Raw genomic sequence first — 15689 nt, 5'->3', positions numbered from 1 at the left:
AACTCACACGTCTAGAGAAATCAAGCTATGACCATATCTGATTTGGCTAAGAACATCAAGTAATATAACACAAATAATACTAATAGGTTTTTGTTGGGTTTTTCTTTTATTTTTTCCAGGAGTAACGGCTACTGGCTCTGTTCATTCCCTTTCAGGCAGACTTGTTGCTGAGGCATACTTTCAGTGTTTTTCATACACCTGTCACAGCCAAAGTTCCTTTAGCTGTGACTAATGTGACCAAACAGTCACATCAGAACAGTTGCTTTACAATCCTGATATTTTCTAGCGAAGGGCAACTGGGAGCTCAGAACAGACTCCTTCCCAACATTTCTGCTATTGTTTCTGATGTATCTCCTACAGCCAGCTGGATATAGATCTGGTATATATCTATATAGATGCTCAGATATATCAGTTGGATATAGATCTTCACATTTATATTTGGCTGCTTCAAGATGTCTTTCACTGTCAGAATGGCTTACTTTTGAAACCTTTTATTTGGAGGACATTCTGGTGATACAGTAACCACGGACCTTAGAAAATTCCTGACTCGTCAGGATTCTTAAGATCCACAGTCAGTCATGAGCGTCCCGAGTATTTAATGGAAACAATTAAGAGAAATGCATTTAGCAGGATTTGAGTCCCCTATTTCAGACTGCACACATTGTTGTCAAAAGTACCCACTTAATTTTTAAGAGTATGATGCTGCTTTGCTTCTGATTACTCATCTGCATTTTGTGATTCACCTCTACAGATACATTTTCATTGACATCATCCCTATGCCAGTAAAAACATGTTAATTTCCTTCACAAAATCAGTATTCATCAGTTTGAATTTCAGAGCCTATTCTTTTTTTTGAAGTAGTATTTCTAAAAATTGACTTTTCTTTTTTTTCCCCTAAATTAACTAGCTCTGCTCCTGTTGTGTTACTGAAACCCTTTCCTGGCCACGAATAGCCCTGCCTCAGGTACCATATCAAATCAGAAAAAGATTGTGTGCATGCTGTCACATAAGTGAGACTCAAGGTAAGAAACAAATCTGCGGATCCTAGGTCAGTGGCTTCCTCACAGGGCAGTGGAGGGGCAGGTGCTGATCTGTGATTCTGTTCTGTCTGGTGACAGCGATAGGGCCTGAGGAGAAGGCATGGAGCTGTGTCAGCGGAGGGCCAGGTGGGGGTTAGGGACAGTTCTGACCCAGACGGCAGTGGGCCCTGCCCCGGTGCCGGAGTTCAAGGAGCATTTGAAAAATGCTTTCAGACACAGGATTGGGATTTTGGGTGCTGCTGCACGGAGCCTGAGGCTGGCCTCAGTGATCTTTATGGGTCCCTTCCAATTCAGCATATTCTGTAATTCCATATAATTTCTAAAATTCTGTACCTTTTTATATTTAAAAATCTAGAAATTTATGAAGGAAGTACACATACATTCTTTCTCATATCCTGTATGTTTTTAATAACTAAATGCTAGAAAAGAATGGCAGTTCCAAAGGAAAGATAAAATCAGTTATGCAAAAGCACTAAATCTCCTTAATGCCATTGGAAATTGGAGTGATCCTTGCTCCTCATTTCCTTTGACTGAAACCAAAGAGAGCAGGCAGTTGGTGCTGGACAGAACTGGGCTGAAGGAGAGCCAGTTTGAAACCTCTGTGCCATGTGCTCAAAACACTGGGCTCAGAGACCAACCGCTGGCTCCACACAGCAGCGCCCAAAATCCAAACCCTACATCTCAGAGCATTGTCCAGACACCACCTGAACTCCAGCAACTCGGGGCCCTGCCCACTGTCCTCTGCTGAAGAGCAGTTCCCTAACACCCAACACCACGCCGTTCCCTCAGACCTGTCGCTGTCACACAGAGCTCAGCGCTGCCCTCCGCGCCCTGCGAGGAGCTGCAGCCGCCATGAGGCCTCCCCTCAGCTCCTCTGCTCTGGGCCGAGCAAACCCAGGGGCCTCACATACGTCGCCTTCAGACCCTTCCCCATCTTTGTTGCCCTCTTTTGGATGCACTATAACACAACTATGTTTGATGTTGCGGCACGCAGCCTGCACCCAGTGCAAGAGGTGAGGCAGCCCAGCGCGGAGCGGAGCGGGACAAGCCCTCCCCTCTCCCGGCGGCAGTGCTGGGCCCGGGGCACCTTTGGTGCCGTGGGCGCAGACCACAGGCGGCGCAGGGCCAGCCTCCGGACAAGGCCCCCAGCCCCTCACCTGGGCGCACTCCCCGCGACCCCCGGCGATACGAGGTGCGCACCCCCGGTGCCGGCGCCCCTCACGGGGTGGGCGTGCCTGCCCTCGCCCCGCCCTCCCGCGGCCCCGCCGGTGTCTCCGGCCTCCCCTGCGCTCCCGCCCTCCTCCCCACCTCCCCCCGCCCTTCCCGCGCGTTGGTTCGCTCCTCTCCGCCCCTTTCCCCCACCTCTCCGTCCCCTCCCACCCCCGGCGCCCCGCGGTGGTCTGGCCCGGCCCGGCGGCGGAGGGAGCGGCGGAGACGGGCGGGAGGGCGGAAGGTGCCGGCTGCCGGAGCTCTCGCTGTCCGTTGAAGGCGCCGGGCCCCGCGGAGCGGCGGCGAGCGGAGCGGAGAGGAGAGAGCGCGGCAGGGCGGGGGAGAGCGCGGAGCTGAACGAGGCAGCGGGAGCGGCTCCCGGCGCCGGGCGGCACCATGAGGTGAGGGGCCGGGGCCGGGCGGGGGGCGGCGGGGCCCCCTGCGCGGCGGCCGGCGCGGTGCTGGGGCGGGGGGCTGGGGCGGGGGGAGGTCGGCGGGCCGAGGGGAGCCCCGCGGGGGAGGGGCCCATTGTTAGCGGCGGCGGAGGGGGAGGGGCGGCCCCGGCCCCCGCGGCGGCGAAGTTGAGGGGCCTGGGGGCGGCGGCGGGGCCGGGCGGAGTGCGGCCGGGGAGCCCCTTCCCGCGGCGGAGGTGTGCCCGCACGGCGGCCCAGCGCCTTTCTTTCTCCATTCTTCTTCTTCTTTTTTTTTTTTATTTTTTTTTTTTCCTTCCCCCCCTCCTTTCTCTGCCCCTTCCCGGCCTGTGTTGCATTGCAGCAGCTGGGCTGCTCCCTGTGAGATCGATATGAAGCGGGCGGCGGGGAGGGGGAATCCCCCCTCGGGGGATCCGCGATGTAAACAGCGCCGGGCGGGGGCTGCCCGCTCCCACTCGGGACCCGGCTCCGTGCGCCCCATTCATTTGTCCCCGCGGCGCTCCCGCCCCGTTCCTCCTACCGTTTTCGTCGTCCTTTCGTCGGATCGGGGCGGCACCGGTGAGGAGCAGCCGGCGTGCGGCGCGGGCCCCGGCCCCGGCTGCCCTGCGGCCCCCAGGGTCTTCCACCCGCTTTGTGCTGCTGAGGCCGGAGGCCCCTCCGAGTGCGGAGAGGTCCGCAGGGTGAGAACGGGCCGATGCCTCTGCTGCGGCTCCGCGCCCGTTCGCGCGAAATCCCAATTACGATTCTGAACTTCAAGGTTTGGTTTTTTTCCTTTTCCCCGTGTGCCTTCTATGCAGGCGGTAGCCCTGCAGCTGGAAGCAGGGGACGCGGTTTGTCCCTGCTGTTCTGTTGGAAAATGCATTCCTGTATTTCCCTTTAGCTCTCTTTGTTAGCTGTAAGCATTTGCATGCTCCTTTCACCCTCGTTTCACGTTGTGCTGATTTATTTTCACCCGTCTGCGTCACTTTGTAAAAGTGGGATGCCCTGCAAGCACAAAGTTACAACTTGAGCTCACAGCTCACGACCAGACCCTTCAAACAGGGGGTGCTCATGACTTCCTTGGGCAGCCCTTAGTGCAGGCTTACACCAAGGTTGCCATAAACCTTTGGAGAGGGCCCCATGTAAACCCGGCTTCAGTGATGGCAAAGCATGGTTGGTATGGAACAAGGGAAGCTGTCCCAGCACTGTGAGCTGAATGTGCAGCACTGTGCACAGTGCTCTGAAGTGTCTGCCTCAGGACCTCTGCCAGCTCAGAGGCAGCGCAAATATTTCTCTTAACCGGTGAAACCGGGAAGTGCCTAGGTTGAACCTACCCTTAGGTTGCTTATTTAGGTGTTGGAGTGGTTGACTTCAAGCTGTTAGTTAATGTTCATATATGAACCTGTTGTGCCTTTCTACCTGCTCCTGAGTGCAGAAGGTGAAGCTGGTGAGAGGGAAACAAGGTTAGGTGTTGAATGGGCACGCTGAGCTGTCATTGGGCGTTTTGGAAAAATCTGACTTCAAAGGCTGGATTGCAGGGCTTTTTTTTTTTTTTTTTAAAGAAAAAAAGCAAGCCGTACCAATTAAACTGCACAAGCTAAGAAAATGGTGTGGTTAAAGCAACGTTTTCTCTCTATAGAGGCACTATTAAATTGTCTTGGTTTTGTTTAATTGCTCCAACTCCAGTACAATGGCAGGCTTTCAGTGCACACTCTCCCTTTGGACTTGTTTAGACTAGGATTGACGCTGTATTTCTGAAACATGTTCAAACCAAAAGGTGCACACCCTGCTACGCTTGGGCAACGTGTTTTAATGGGTATTTGCTGGTCAAGGTAAGTCCTGATGGGAAGGAGTGAGAGAGTGAATAGGAAAAGCAACCAGTGCTTCAGATATAGTTTCTATGTTTGTAGGTATTGCTGAAAGTAGATTTTTACGTGATGTTGATGGTTTCCTGAATTGCATAAACTGCGTACTGCTTTTGCTGTTCTGTAGGTAAGTATGCATTTGGTGCTACAGTTAACACAAAAATAAGTACCAGAAGTAATCCTGAGGTGAGCTGCAGCCCTCCCTGCCTCACCCCATAACTTCTGTTTCTGTTATGTTCTTTGGCACTTACATGAGTGAGGGCCTAATCTTCAAGTCATCTCAAGCCTGAAATAATTAAGATGACTTCATGTTCGGATTTCGCATCTTGTCTGGGTTGCTCAGGTGATCAGTTACCAAAAAGCAAACTAGTTTTCCTTGTGTTAGATCAAACTAAATGTGGTTGTGGAGAGCATCTTCGTTGTATAAAGTAACCAGCAATTCAGTAGGACGCAAACATCCATCAGCACAAGTTGACCAGAGGAATTCCTGTCGTAGCCTGTTTTATATCTGATTTAAAATTAAATGCTCTTTGGGCAGTATCTGTTGGAGCTTTTGGTTGCTGACAAACTTTTAATATTAGTATTCCAGTTAAGAGATGAAGAACTGGGTACGAAGTTACTTGCTTTGGGACATAACTTGACTAGCAGCCCCCCCTGGCTTTGAGTGAACAGTTGGTTTTTGTTAATACAAAAATCAACACAAAAATGTTCCTCTTAGTGTATTGTAGTTAGCTGACTGAGTACTGCCCTAAAAGTAGTTTCCTGAATGCACTTATAATAGGTATCCAGGAATAGTTATGTTTGGTGAGGTTTCACTTTTGAGCCAGCTGGGTGGAAGTGATGGGGGAAAAAGTAGTTAAAATGTAAGCAACAGCAGAATTTTGTGCCCTGGTTCTAATAATAACGCAGCTTCCCATCATATTTATACAAGAAGCTCGTCTGTAAACAAGATGACATTGAAAGATGTGTGGAAATCTGTATTACGGAAGCTGATGAACAAAATGGTGTAGAATTGGGATTCTACAGTGGAGGCTAACTGAATGCTTTTAAAAATGCTCTCGCGTTGTTTGGCATCTCGCTCATTTTGTATGCTAACTCCAATAAAAATAAATGAGCTTTCCAAGATGCTGACTTTTTTTTTTAATCAAACTGTACGGCTTTCTCTTGGGGTTTCCACATCCATTTCTTTGTGTGGGAAAGAATTGTTTTTCATTAGTGTGCTAGTCAGAAAGCAGACTGTTTAATCTGGTTTCATTACCCAAGTTTCAGGAACTGGGAAAGAAGCAGCATTTTGTGTTTGGAACTTTAAATTTGAGTATTTCCAGAGCTCTGTATGTTCATTTGTGTTTACGATGGGCTATTATGCGTATTGTGAGTGTGAATGTTCACTCTATATTTAGATAGGGCAAGCAGCTAAATTACTGCAGATTTTTTTTCTTTCTAGAAAATCATGTCATATCCTCACTTGTGTTTTCAAAATAAGAAGTTAAATTTGTGGGCTTTCATATTAAAATTTCTCCTCGCATCGAGTAGCTTTTCTGCTGAAGTATGTTGCTCTAGGATATAATTAATGTTATTTAAAAGTCAGCCTATTTAGTGCCTGGGTTAGTAAGCCTTCATTATGCTTTAAGTGTTGTGCTAAGATGTCTGATACCGTACTCAGTATCATTAATATATGAGCGAGAGCGCATGGCAGAAGTCACAGAACACATTCCTCCATTAGAGCTGGGAATTCTTCAAGAATCCCATGTACATTTCATGGGGCTTTTGAAAAGCAAGCATGCAACAGCACAGTATTGGTGGTGACAGTAGTATGTCGTTCAGTCTCTCACAGCAACTGCTGTTACTTAAGGTAAAATACCAGAAGCCATCAATTTGAATGCTCCACATCTCAATGTGGGGTCATACTTTGGAATGTTGCCTTTGCTGTAGCTTCGGTGCTTGTACAAATAGTGTATTTGAAGTAGAAGGCTTAATTTACTTCAGAAATACGTGACAAAAAGTTGGAAGCGTAAGCATGCAGTTAATTGAGGTTGGGCACACACAACTGCAACCAGCACAGATCCTAAAATTGCTTGTGTCTCAAGAACAAAATTGGAGGTGTAGGCAGTTTGTTTCAGGTGGGTACGAGAATCCAGGTTTCTTTCCTTGTTCTCAAGTAAACTACCAGATGGAGTGAGTCATCTGTCTGATAGATGTGCAGACGTTAGCTAGCACTTTATTGGTGACAATAGAAAGTCATTTTTGGACTGGTTGTTTCTGCCTACCTGGTACGGAAGATGACAATTGTTTTTGCCCTCAAGGTCTATGGATTGAGTTCAGTGAATTAGTTTGATAGTAAAAGTCTTTAAAAGATTACTGTGTGTGAATGGAAGATGCGTCAGGATCAGAATACAATTTTTGTCCTTGAAAAAGCTATTTATGACCATCTTACCAATTATGTTGTCAGCCTGTGAAAAGTAGGAGTGGTCTTGGCAGTATGTAGAACTCAGGAATGCTCTCTAGAAGGAAATAGACACTAGTCTTGTCTTGACTCTCATTCAGGGCTTCGTCTTGGTTCTTAGAGGAGACCAGGTTGCTTGGTTCCTACTTCAGGCTGCTGTTGCATGGAAGCCTCTCTTCTATGCTTCCATACAAGGAATTATTACCGTTTCAGCACCTGTTTCAGTGAATGCCTTCCTAACACACTTAAACCCGAAGTGACGTATCTCTGCCCTGCTTTAAACATAGGGTTGGAAGTACTTAGTAATGAGGAGAGCTTCTTGCCACGCCAGCGGAGTTCATGCAGAACTATTGTAGGAGCAGATTATTGAGCTGCTGGGTAGAGCCATTTGCTTTCATTATTAGAGAGCAAATGTATTTTCTGAAACTGATATTATTCTCTTCTTTACTGTGACCTTTCTTCAGGAATTGCTCTTGACAGTTCATGCCTGCTTCCACTCAGCGGGTAGAAATATGTGTGCCAGCTCTCTGAGCAGCCAGACAGGTTTCGGTTTTAAGAGTGCTTTAGTACCGAGAGAATGCAAAAGATACAATCTTTATGTTGAAGGGGAAAAAAGTTTGTTTTTTCCATGGTAGTTTAAAGTGAATGTAGCAGAGACAGAAATCTTACAAGCCTTGAGGACCCTCAATATATTTGAGTAATTTTTGCTGATGCCTACCTCACTTAAACACTCAACCCTTCCTTTCCCTGCCAATCCTTGTGAATTGTACAGCACTGTTGTATTCTTGGGCTGCTGGCATCTGCCCTGGACTAACACGGGGCCACGGCCGCGCTGCTGTCTGGCACTGTTGAGATGAGATCCACTGGTGAGTCCCCAGTGTTCCTCCTTGCCTTTGTTTCCTGCATGCTCTCAAATCTGGAGAACAGCTAGTTTTGTGTAGCTCTATTTTCGTTCAGTGGCATACAGAATCTTTTTTTTCCCCTGATAGAAATGACTGCAACGCTTTATTTTTACTGTCACATTTTCTAACTTAAAGAATAAAAATGTGTATCTCAGTAATTAACTCAGTTTTGCCTTGTTTTAAAATGCATTATGCCAACGCATGCTATAGATGAAAATGCTCAGTTTTATTTCAGATAGTTCTAATTAATCATTCTGATAATTGGTAACTCCCCTGCCCAGTGTCAGTGGTTACAAGCTTTCCTATAGCTGTTTCTCAATGAACCAGAGTTTCTCAAGAGAAGTGAAAATCCTGCGTGTTGCCTTCTGACAGCGTCGTGCACCCACTGCTCTGAACCTTACCATTCTGTGGACATTAGATTGCTTGTCAGCTTGCTTTGCTTGGGATTTTCCTGTGGAACTGCTAGTTTTAAGTACGTCTTGGGAATCAGTGCATGAGTCAGTGCAAGGAGCTGATGTAAGGTCCCATTGCCCTCCATGAGTAATCTATAGACAGGGTTAACTTCATGGAGACAAACAAATGAAATAACCCAACAGCAACAACGAACAAACTGCATGATCAATATTCAGGCCAAAAAAATCTGCTCTTAGCGTCATGTATTGAGCATCCTCCAGGCAAAGTTTGCTTACTGCTGCAGTCCAGTCCCAAACCAGGATGCTTCTCTGTGAAGTTCGTGGACTGGTGCTGTGGCTTTTGTTTTCTTACTTGGTTTGTTCATGTTTTTGCTTTTCAAATGATGGTAAAGGTGCTGATACCCGGTGGAGTATGGGGGAGGGAAGTGGAAACTGCCCTCTGGAGCGTGATACAAAAATGTTATTTTGTTGGGCTGACGTACTGCCAGAAATAACTCTCAGCTCCCTGTTGGCAGCACAAACAAAATTGGAGGATTTTGTTTCAAACATTCTCTGATTCTTCTGTTGTTCACAAATAGGAACCTCTTTTTGGTTTCTGGAATCAGACTGCAAAGTGATCTGTGCTTATTGCCAATTACATAAAGAAGGTGAGCTTTGCTGGCTTTATGTTCTCAGTGTACTAGCCACCTACTTTAAGGAAGTAGTAGTTTAAAAGCTGGATTTAACGGAGTAGTATAATTACAAGAGTAATCGTTATTGCTGAAGCCTTTGTTATACCTTCATTGCAGTTTTATAGCAGCTAAAAAAGTTTTCTTTCTAAAAATCAATTTCAGTCTGTGTTCTTTAAGCAGTATCCTGAAGTAGAGTTTAACACTTAGATTTCTTTAGGCCATGTACTGCTGTCGTCCCTCACTTGATTGCAGGTTACTGTACATAAACAACAGGTTTGTAACTGAAATGCTTTGGAGGTCATGAAGTTACAGGAGTGTTTTATCTTGGTGTCATCACACTTGAGCTACTGGTAAATGCTGTTGTATTTCAATTCTGTAGACCAGTGTTTCTACACACGGGTGCAATCTACTCGTATTGTGTATTTGTGGAGACTTCCATTTAAGTGTTGTGGTTCTTATTGTATGGCATCAGAAACGCAAATACTACATGGGACGGTGATTAAGATTCTGTTGTGTTTTGTGCATTTCCAACTGAACTTTCAATACTGCTTTTTAGTGGTATTAATTACTGGCATTGGTGGAAGAGATGCTTGGTGTTTTTAGGTTACATTCACATTTCTGAGTGACTCTTTGCAAATCTGACTTAGTGTATGCTTGGAGTCAGTTGGAGCCTTTAACCTAGTAGTGTTGCTTCTTTAAATTGCTTGCTCTTGACTATTTTGAAAGAACAGGCCTTTTTAAGGTACTGAGCTTCCAACTCTAGTCTAGGATTTCTATTCTAGCTGCTGGTGATGTTCATGTCAGTGATGCTTACGATGTAGAATATACACCTTTACTTGTTCTGAAAACTTTTTTTCATGGTCTGCTTTCTTATTTAACAAAAGCCTTTCTCCTGAGTCTTTTATAAACAATGCATAGTGACGTGTACATTTTTGTTTTCTCTTCTGTGTTGAAGACCTGAAATATCTGCAGGAGAGTATACAATCCTTCAGCAAACTAGAGTCCATTAAACAATGCTGACTCTTCTATAAAAATACTCCGTTGAAGTTAGTGGAGCAGTGTTTTGTTTTTTCTTTTAAACTTCTTGAATTTGAACTTAACATGGAACACAGTGAATCTTTACTAGAAGACTTGCAGTTAAATGCATTTGTGAAGCATATTTTCTTTTTAGAAAACTGCAGTTAGGTACTGTAGATTAAGTAAAAATGAATGTTATAGTTTCAAAATGAGCACTGTGTTATCCATTGTCTGAAATAAATGGTCTGGCTGGGCTTACAGAGCAGTGAAAGCTAGTCCAAATGGACCTTGTTATGGCAGAGATAATAAAGTAGTGAATGACAGCACTGATAGGAAGGTGATCGCTGCTGACCCCTGCAGCTTTTGCATGCCTAAGTCCAATCAGTAAACTTACTTAGATTGGGGCATGACTAGTTTGGTCATGGTTGTCTACTTCTCCAGTGAAAATACTGATCAGTTATTGGCAATTAAGTTTGGAGGTTTTCTCTCGCAATATTCGTGCTTTCACAGAAAATTTGAACTAACAGTGGGAACTTAAGAAACAATTATCATATCCAATTTTAGCTTAGCGTTGCACACCGATGCACTTGGTCAAATCATTGAAATGAGCTGAATGTGAGAATGGTGCAGGAAGCAGTTGATACTTTGGATTTCCATTCGGTGTTTGTGCAAGAAATGTGCTGTAAAGACAGACCTACCTTACTACTCAAATGCAAACCATGTGGTCTGAAATGAAGAAGGAATGAATGCAGTAGGCGCTGCTTGGCAGTCACTGCTCTTCTCTTGGTTGCAGCCTGGTTGAGGGACCTCTGAGGACTTGAAAGGCCTGTCCAGTTCACTGCTTTTCTGGCTAGTGGAAGGCTGAAGAAGGACATTAGGAGGTTAACCTTGAAAAGATAGCTGTGAATCTATGTCTAAGCAGGAGTAGGAGGAAGAACAGATGAATGACTGGAGCACGATAAGTTACTGCTAATAAAATACAGCAGAAGATGTATCTAGCACTTTGGACACCTTCAGTGGCCTGGTTAGATTTTTAGCTACTGACTGGAAATGCAGTAGTGGGTTTTAAATGAAAATTTTGATATTTTGAGCTAAGATTTAGGAAGAAGAAAAAACATGTGGTACATAAAAAGTATGTTTTGCAATTTCAAGATTCTGTGGTATGTTGTGAGGCAGTGCCATTGCTCCTTCTGCTTTCCACAGTACAGCATGGTAAATCCAGTAGCCTTTAGTGACCAACTCAGTTAACTGCTTCATACATGAATTACTCCCAGAGCTGTTGCTGCTGGACCTTACGTCTGACCTTAGACCTATGCTATAAGTTGAGGGAGTTTCTGCTCTTGTTTTCTGGGATTTCACTGTGTATTTTGCCAATATCTTAGACTAGTCCTTTTATAGAGTTTGGAAGAAAACCGTGTCTTGGCCTTCTTGGTTGGTATACTCTAAAGGCAGCTTTGAAAAGGAGTAACCAGCATTTACATTTTGTACTTGCTCTGCAGTTCTTCAGTGATAGAACAGTGCTGCTGCTGTTTCCAGCAATAGATCATCTGCAAACGGATGGCAGTAAGATAAACACAGAGGTTGTTTTGCAGGTTGAGTACTGTTGCTGTAGCTGTGTTGCTCTGAGTGTATAAACAAGACAAAAGGTTTTATAAGGAGAGCAGTATCTTTTAATAGATCGACTGCCGGGTTGATGAGCAGCGGGACCCAGATGTTCAAGTGCTCAGTTCTTGGGAAACTTGCTCAGGTCTTTGGAGACAGCATGTAGAGATCTTGTACTGCAGGGGTTGTTGCAGGAAGGTTGTAAGTACAGGTAGATAGCACTGTGCTCTTTGTTTTTTTTTTTTTTTTTTATGGGTAGCTGATGATTATGATGTGAAACTTCATAGCAGTATCTAGTAAAGTTCTTAGCTAAAAATGTGAAAAGCAAGTAAGCATCTGTAGGACCCTATTTAATTGTCATTTGGGTTTCCAATATCTGTGCAAGCACAATGTCTGCATAAAGGAAGTAAAGATGGCATTGCAGCCGTGGTCACCAGTGTGACAGCATGCAGGTAAATCTGTGGGTTACAGGTAAAAAGTAGATTGTGTTGCAAGGACTGGATCTCAGGACTTACCTCATGGTTAATAATGATTAATAGTAGGATTTTATTTTTGCCCTGTTGGTGGCATTGTATGAGAAGTCCTTAGCTGTTATGAACTGGGGAGGGTGTATAAGCTTGTTTGTTAATGGCATGTTTTATACTGTTTAGGCCTGGAGGCCTTATTTCTCCTGAACTTCTAGGTAAATTGCACATACTTTGTAAGTGATGTTAGGATGAAGACTGCACTGTTAGTGTAACTTCTAGGAATCCTTTCAGTTTGGATGATTTATTTGTATCCTGTCTGCATCCATGTATTTGAACTCTTGCATTTGTTTCTTCAGCGTTGAGCTGAGTTCCGCGTATGTCTGCAGTTTGGTTTGTAACTCAGGGGAACACCGTGGCCTTTCTGGGAACAAGGAAGGTTTTTTCAAGGAAGCAAAACCTACCACCACCACCAAAAATACCGGAGGAAATTGTTATTCCATGTTTTAATATTCCTTATGAGGTGTCTGTTCCCCAGCCAGATCAGTGATCACAATTTTCCCACTTTTAGGGGGAAAAGATTTTTATGCAATTCATATCATCTTATCCAAAACATCAAGGAGGAGCACAATTTAGAGATGCCTGCGCACAGTTTTGCTTCAAAATTCATAGCAGGCCTTAGTCTGAGTTCATTTTCTTCTTTCTTAAAACCAGTCCCGCAACAAACAAAAACCCCATGAGCAAAATGAAGCAAAACTATTTGGAAATAAAGCTGTAGGCTTCTCTTCTAGAACTTGAGAGCTTTTGTTGTTGTATATGGGAGAGCAAAAATCTGACATAAAATGCTCAAAGTGTTCCATGCTGGAGAACAAAGATTTTCTGCAACTAAAGAACTTTTGCATGGACATGACTATGGAATTAAAATACTGCTTTGCCTCATACACTCTATTTTCTCTCAGCAGCACTGTATATTGCAAGCATTTGAGTACACTGAGTTGTTTTGATGTAAAAGAGACCCTGTGCTGAGCCTCATCTCCTTGGTTAAGTTGATGGTGAGGGCCATGTTTATGCTGTGGATGTTCTGTTTCTCAGAATGACTGGGGTTAATTGTAGCTTGGCAAGCGGAAAAAAAAAAGTTCCATATTGTTTTTCTGCAGTGGATTCCTGTTGCTATGCAACAAACAGAATGTCACTTAGTGCAGGCTATATTAAATTTGTATTCCCTGCACATATCTCCGAACGCTCATTTTTGTACTTTAACAGGAGGGTACGTTTCTGACTTCCTGTAGGACTGTAGTATGAAGCATATATTTGAGCTTCTATTCTGGTGCTTGCTGTAACTGTGGATACGTCAGCGTGCTTGCATAGCCTGCCTTTGTTTTTAGATGCAGGGGCACCTGTGCAACGCAGTCAGACAAAAAGGGTGATGGTTATGTTCCCGGGGGTGGGATGATATTGCCAAGCAACATGCTCAGACTTCAAAAGGGAGAAATTTCTGCTATGGAAAAACCTCAGGCTATGAATTCTAAAAACCTTTAAACGTGATACAGAGAAAGTTAATGCAGGTGGCACTACATGGCTCTTCATTAAAAATTAACTGGTTTTGTTCCTTACAATTAACTTTGATATTTAAATATGTTGACATCTCCCTTCCCTGCTGCATCCTTGTTCTCTCCTCCCTGTTCCATCTGCAGCACTGAGGCCAAGCGGTCCCAGCATTCGGCTTCTTTGCCTTTTTAGATGGATTCTGGAATAAATGTTTAAGATGTGCTTGGCAAAATTATGTTCTGCGACTGAAAGCAGTAATTAAGTAATGGACAAATGACAACAACTGGTAAGTCACTGATTCATAATGAAGTTAGACTTTCATAGTGGAAAAGAAGTCAGAAATAGTATTTGAGAACTAGAAATATGTTAATTTTACCTCTACTTTTAAGTTCTGTGAATCTTGTTGTAGATTTTGAAAGCCAGCTTATAAAATCTGAGCCTGAAATTAAGTTAGGTATTAAAATAAGCAAGTCAAATAGTGTCCTTTCTGCTCTTAGAATTGAAATATGCCAGTCTGAAGCAGGTTTGTCGGTGCATGTTTTTCAATGTTTTTTATTACAGACTTTGTATGGGGCTTCTTGATAAGTGCAAGAGTCAAAATGAAGTTAGGAAAGATCAGGAATACATTGCATTGCTGTTTGCTGTCTTGTTTTGCCAAGGAGGTGCCTCTAATGGAGCAGGCGGCCTCTAATAGTGCCATTTTCTTCCTTGTAGACTGCTGCTTAATTCAGGACTTGGTGCTTGAGCATTGCGGGTGTGATCCCAGGCCAAACTGTTTCTTAGTGTGCACAAAAGAGAATATGATGCAACCTAAAACACTCTCATGGCAGTCTATATTTGGTGAGGCTAAAATGGAGCTCCTTCATAGGGAAATGATACAACAACCTGAGGGGAGATGCTTCCTTTTCCTTCTTTTTTGTTTTTGTTTTTTACTTTTGTTGGCCTTGTTTAGGAAGATAAAACCTTTTTTCTGTTCCAGAACTATCTGACACAATGATTGCTACCTGTGGTTTTTAACATCATAATGGCTTTTCTTAGTGGTGTCGTTTGGCATGAGAAACTGTAGGAACTTGTGAAAACTGCTGCTGCTTCTTGAGGATGCAATGTGTGTTATTGTGTGGGGGAAGTAGTTTAGTTGTGATGTACTTGATCCGTAGCTTTAATGAAATTACCTCATCTTAATGTGTAGGATGGAGAAGGTCTCAAGTAAGTGCAGGAGATTGGGAAATGGGACTTACGAGGTAGGTTATTTAGGTAACTTAGAGGAACTCCAGGTGGGAAATGGGTCTTCTAAAGCAGCTCTGGGTGTGCGATTGCCAGCACTTGAAGTTCAGTGAATTCATGTTTTAAACCACTGGTTTTCATCTTGAGGTGTCTGAAGTACCTTTCTGGTGTTTGACCTTGAATTTGCCTATAATACTGTTGGAATAATCCTTTAACTGCTATTACTGTGTAGCCCACCCCTCTCCTTTTTCCTCTAAGTCTGGTAACAGCTGTGATTTTGCTGACGCAGGGACTAAAGAAAAATTCCACAGGAATTTTCCAGGGGTAACTTTGGGAAAGGGAAACAAACAATTGAGAACAAAAATTAACAACTAGGAACAAATATTGTTTAAAATCATTTTTTTTTCCTGTTGTTCCCTCCAATGTTTTTTTCCTTTGTTCTCTGCATTGAGAGGTTTATTGTATCATGCCTCATTGTATAAGGGAGTAGCAATCCAGAAGGAACAACAAGATGCAGCAGTAAAGCAACTCAGCCATTTATTTGTGTATTAACGGTTGCCAGATGAAAGCAGAGATGGGTGGTGCACACTATTTTGGCATTTTCTTGCAGCTCAGGTGCTGCGCTGCTCTAAGTGGGGCTCTTACAAAACAGTCAGCTTTTGGATCTGTCTTCTCTCTGAAAAGTGAAATTACATTGAGACAGGTTGGTAGACTTGATGCAAGTAGTCTGAAGTTCTGTTCACTTGTTGAAAAAAGATAATTTCTTTGTGTATTTGTGGTCTGTCACATTAGCCTACCAGCTCTTGTTCACTACTACTGGTATGCATATACAAAACAGTGTAGAAACAGTGCTGAAACACATGAATGTCCCCCCCCCCCCC

The 15689-nt window shown here is 44.0% G+C and overlaps 1 protein-coding gene across 5 annotated transcripts in view; it reads left to right on the top strand.

Annotated features, from left to right (window-relative positions):
- The first annotated feature begins 2548 nt into the window (after nucleotides 1–2548).
- Nucleotides 2549–15689, top strand: part of ENAH (ENAH actin regulator) — an 87193-nt gene continuing 74052 nt past the window's right edge. For 4 of the 5 annotated variants that reach the window (XM_042809673.1, XM_042809666.1, XM_042809647.1 and 1 more), the window contains exon 1: nucleotides 4545–4651. In XM_042809673.1, the coding sequence (XP_042665607.1) occupies nucleotides 4560–4651 (92 nt within the window). In that variant the 5' untranslated portion in view covers nucleotides 4545–4559. Of the gene's footprint in view, nucleotides 2651–4544; nucleotides 4652–15689 lie in introns of those variants that run through there. The other variant, XM_042809655.1, reaches the window with a different exon arrangement.

Source organism: Centrocercus urophasianus, unplaced genomic scaffold (assembly GCF_019232065.1).
Source record: "Centrocercus urophasianus isolate 14NV4802_14NV808 unplaced genomic scaffold, USGS_Curo_1.0 seq_10, whole genome shotgun sequence".
NCBI lineage: Eukaryota > Metazoa > Chordata > Aves > Galliformes > Phasianidae > Centrocercus > Centrocercus urophasianus.
Note: the sequence above shows the minus strand (reverse complement) of the source record. Positions and strands in the feature narration are given on the sequence as shown.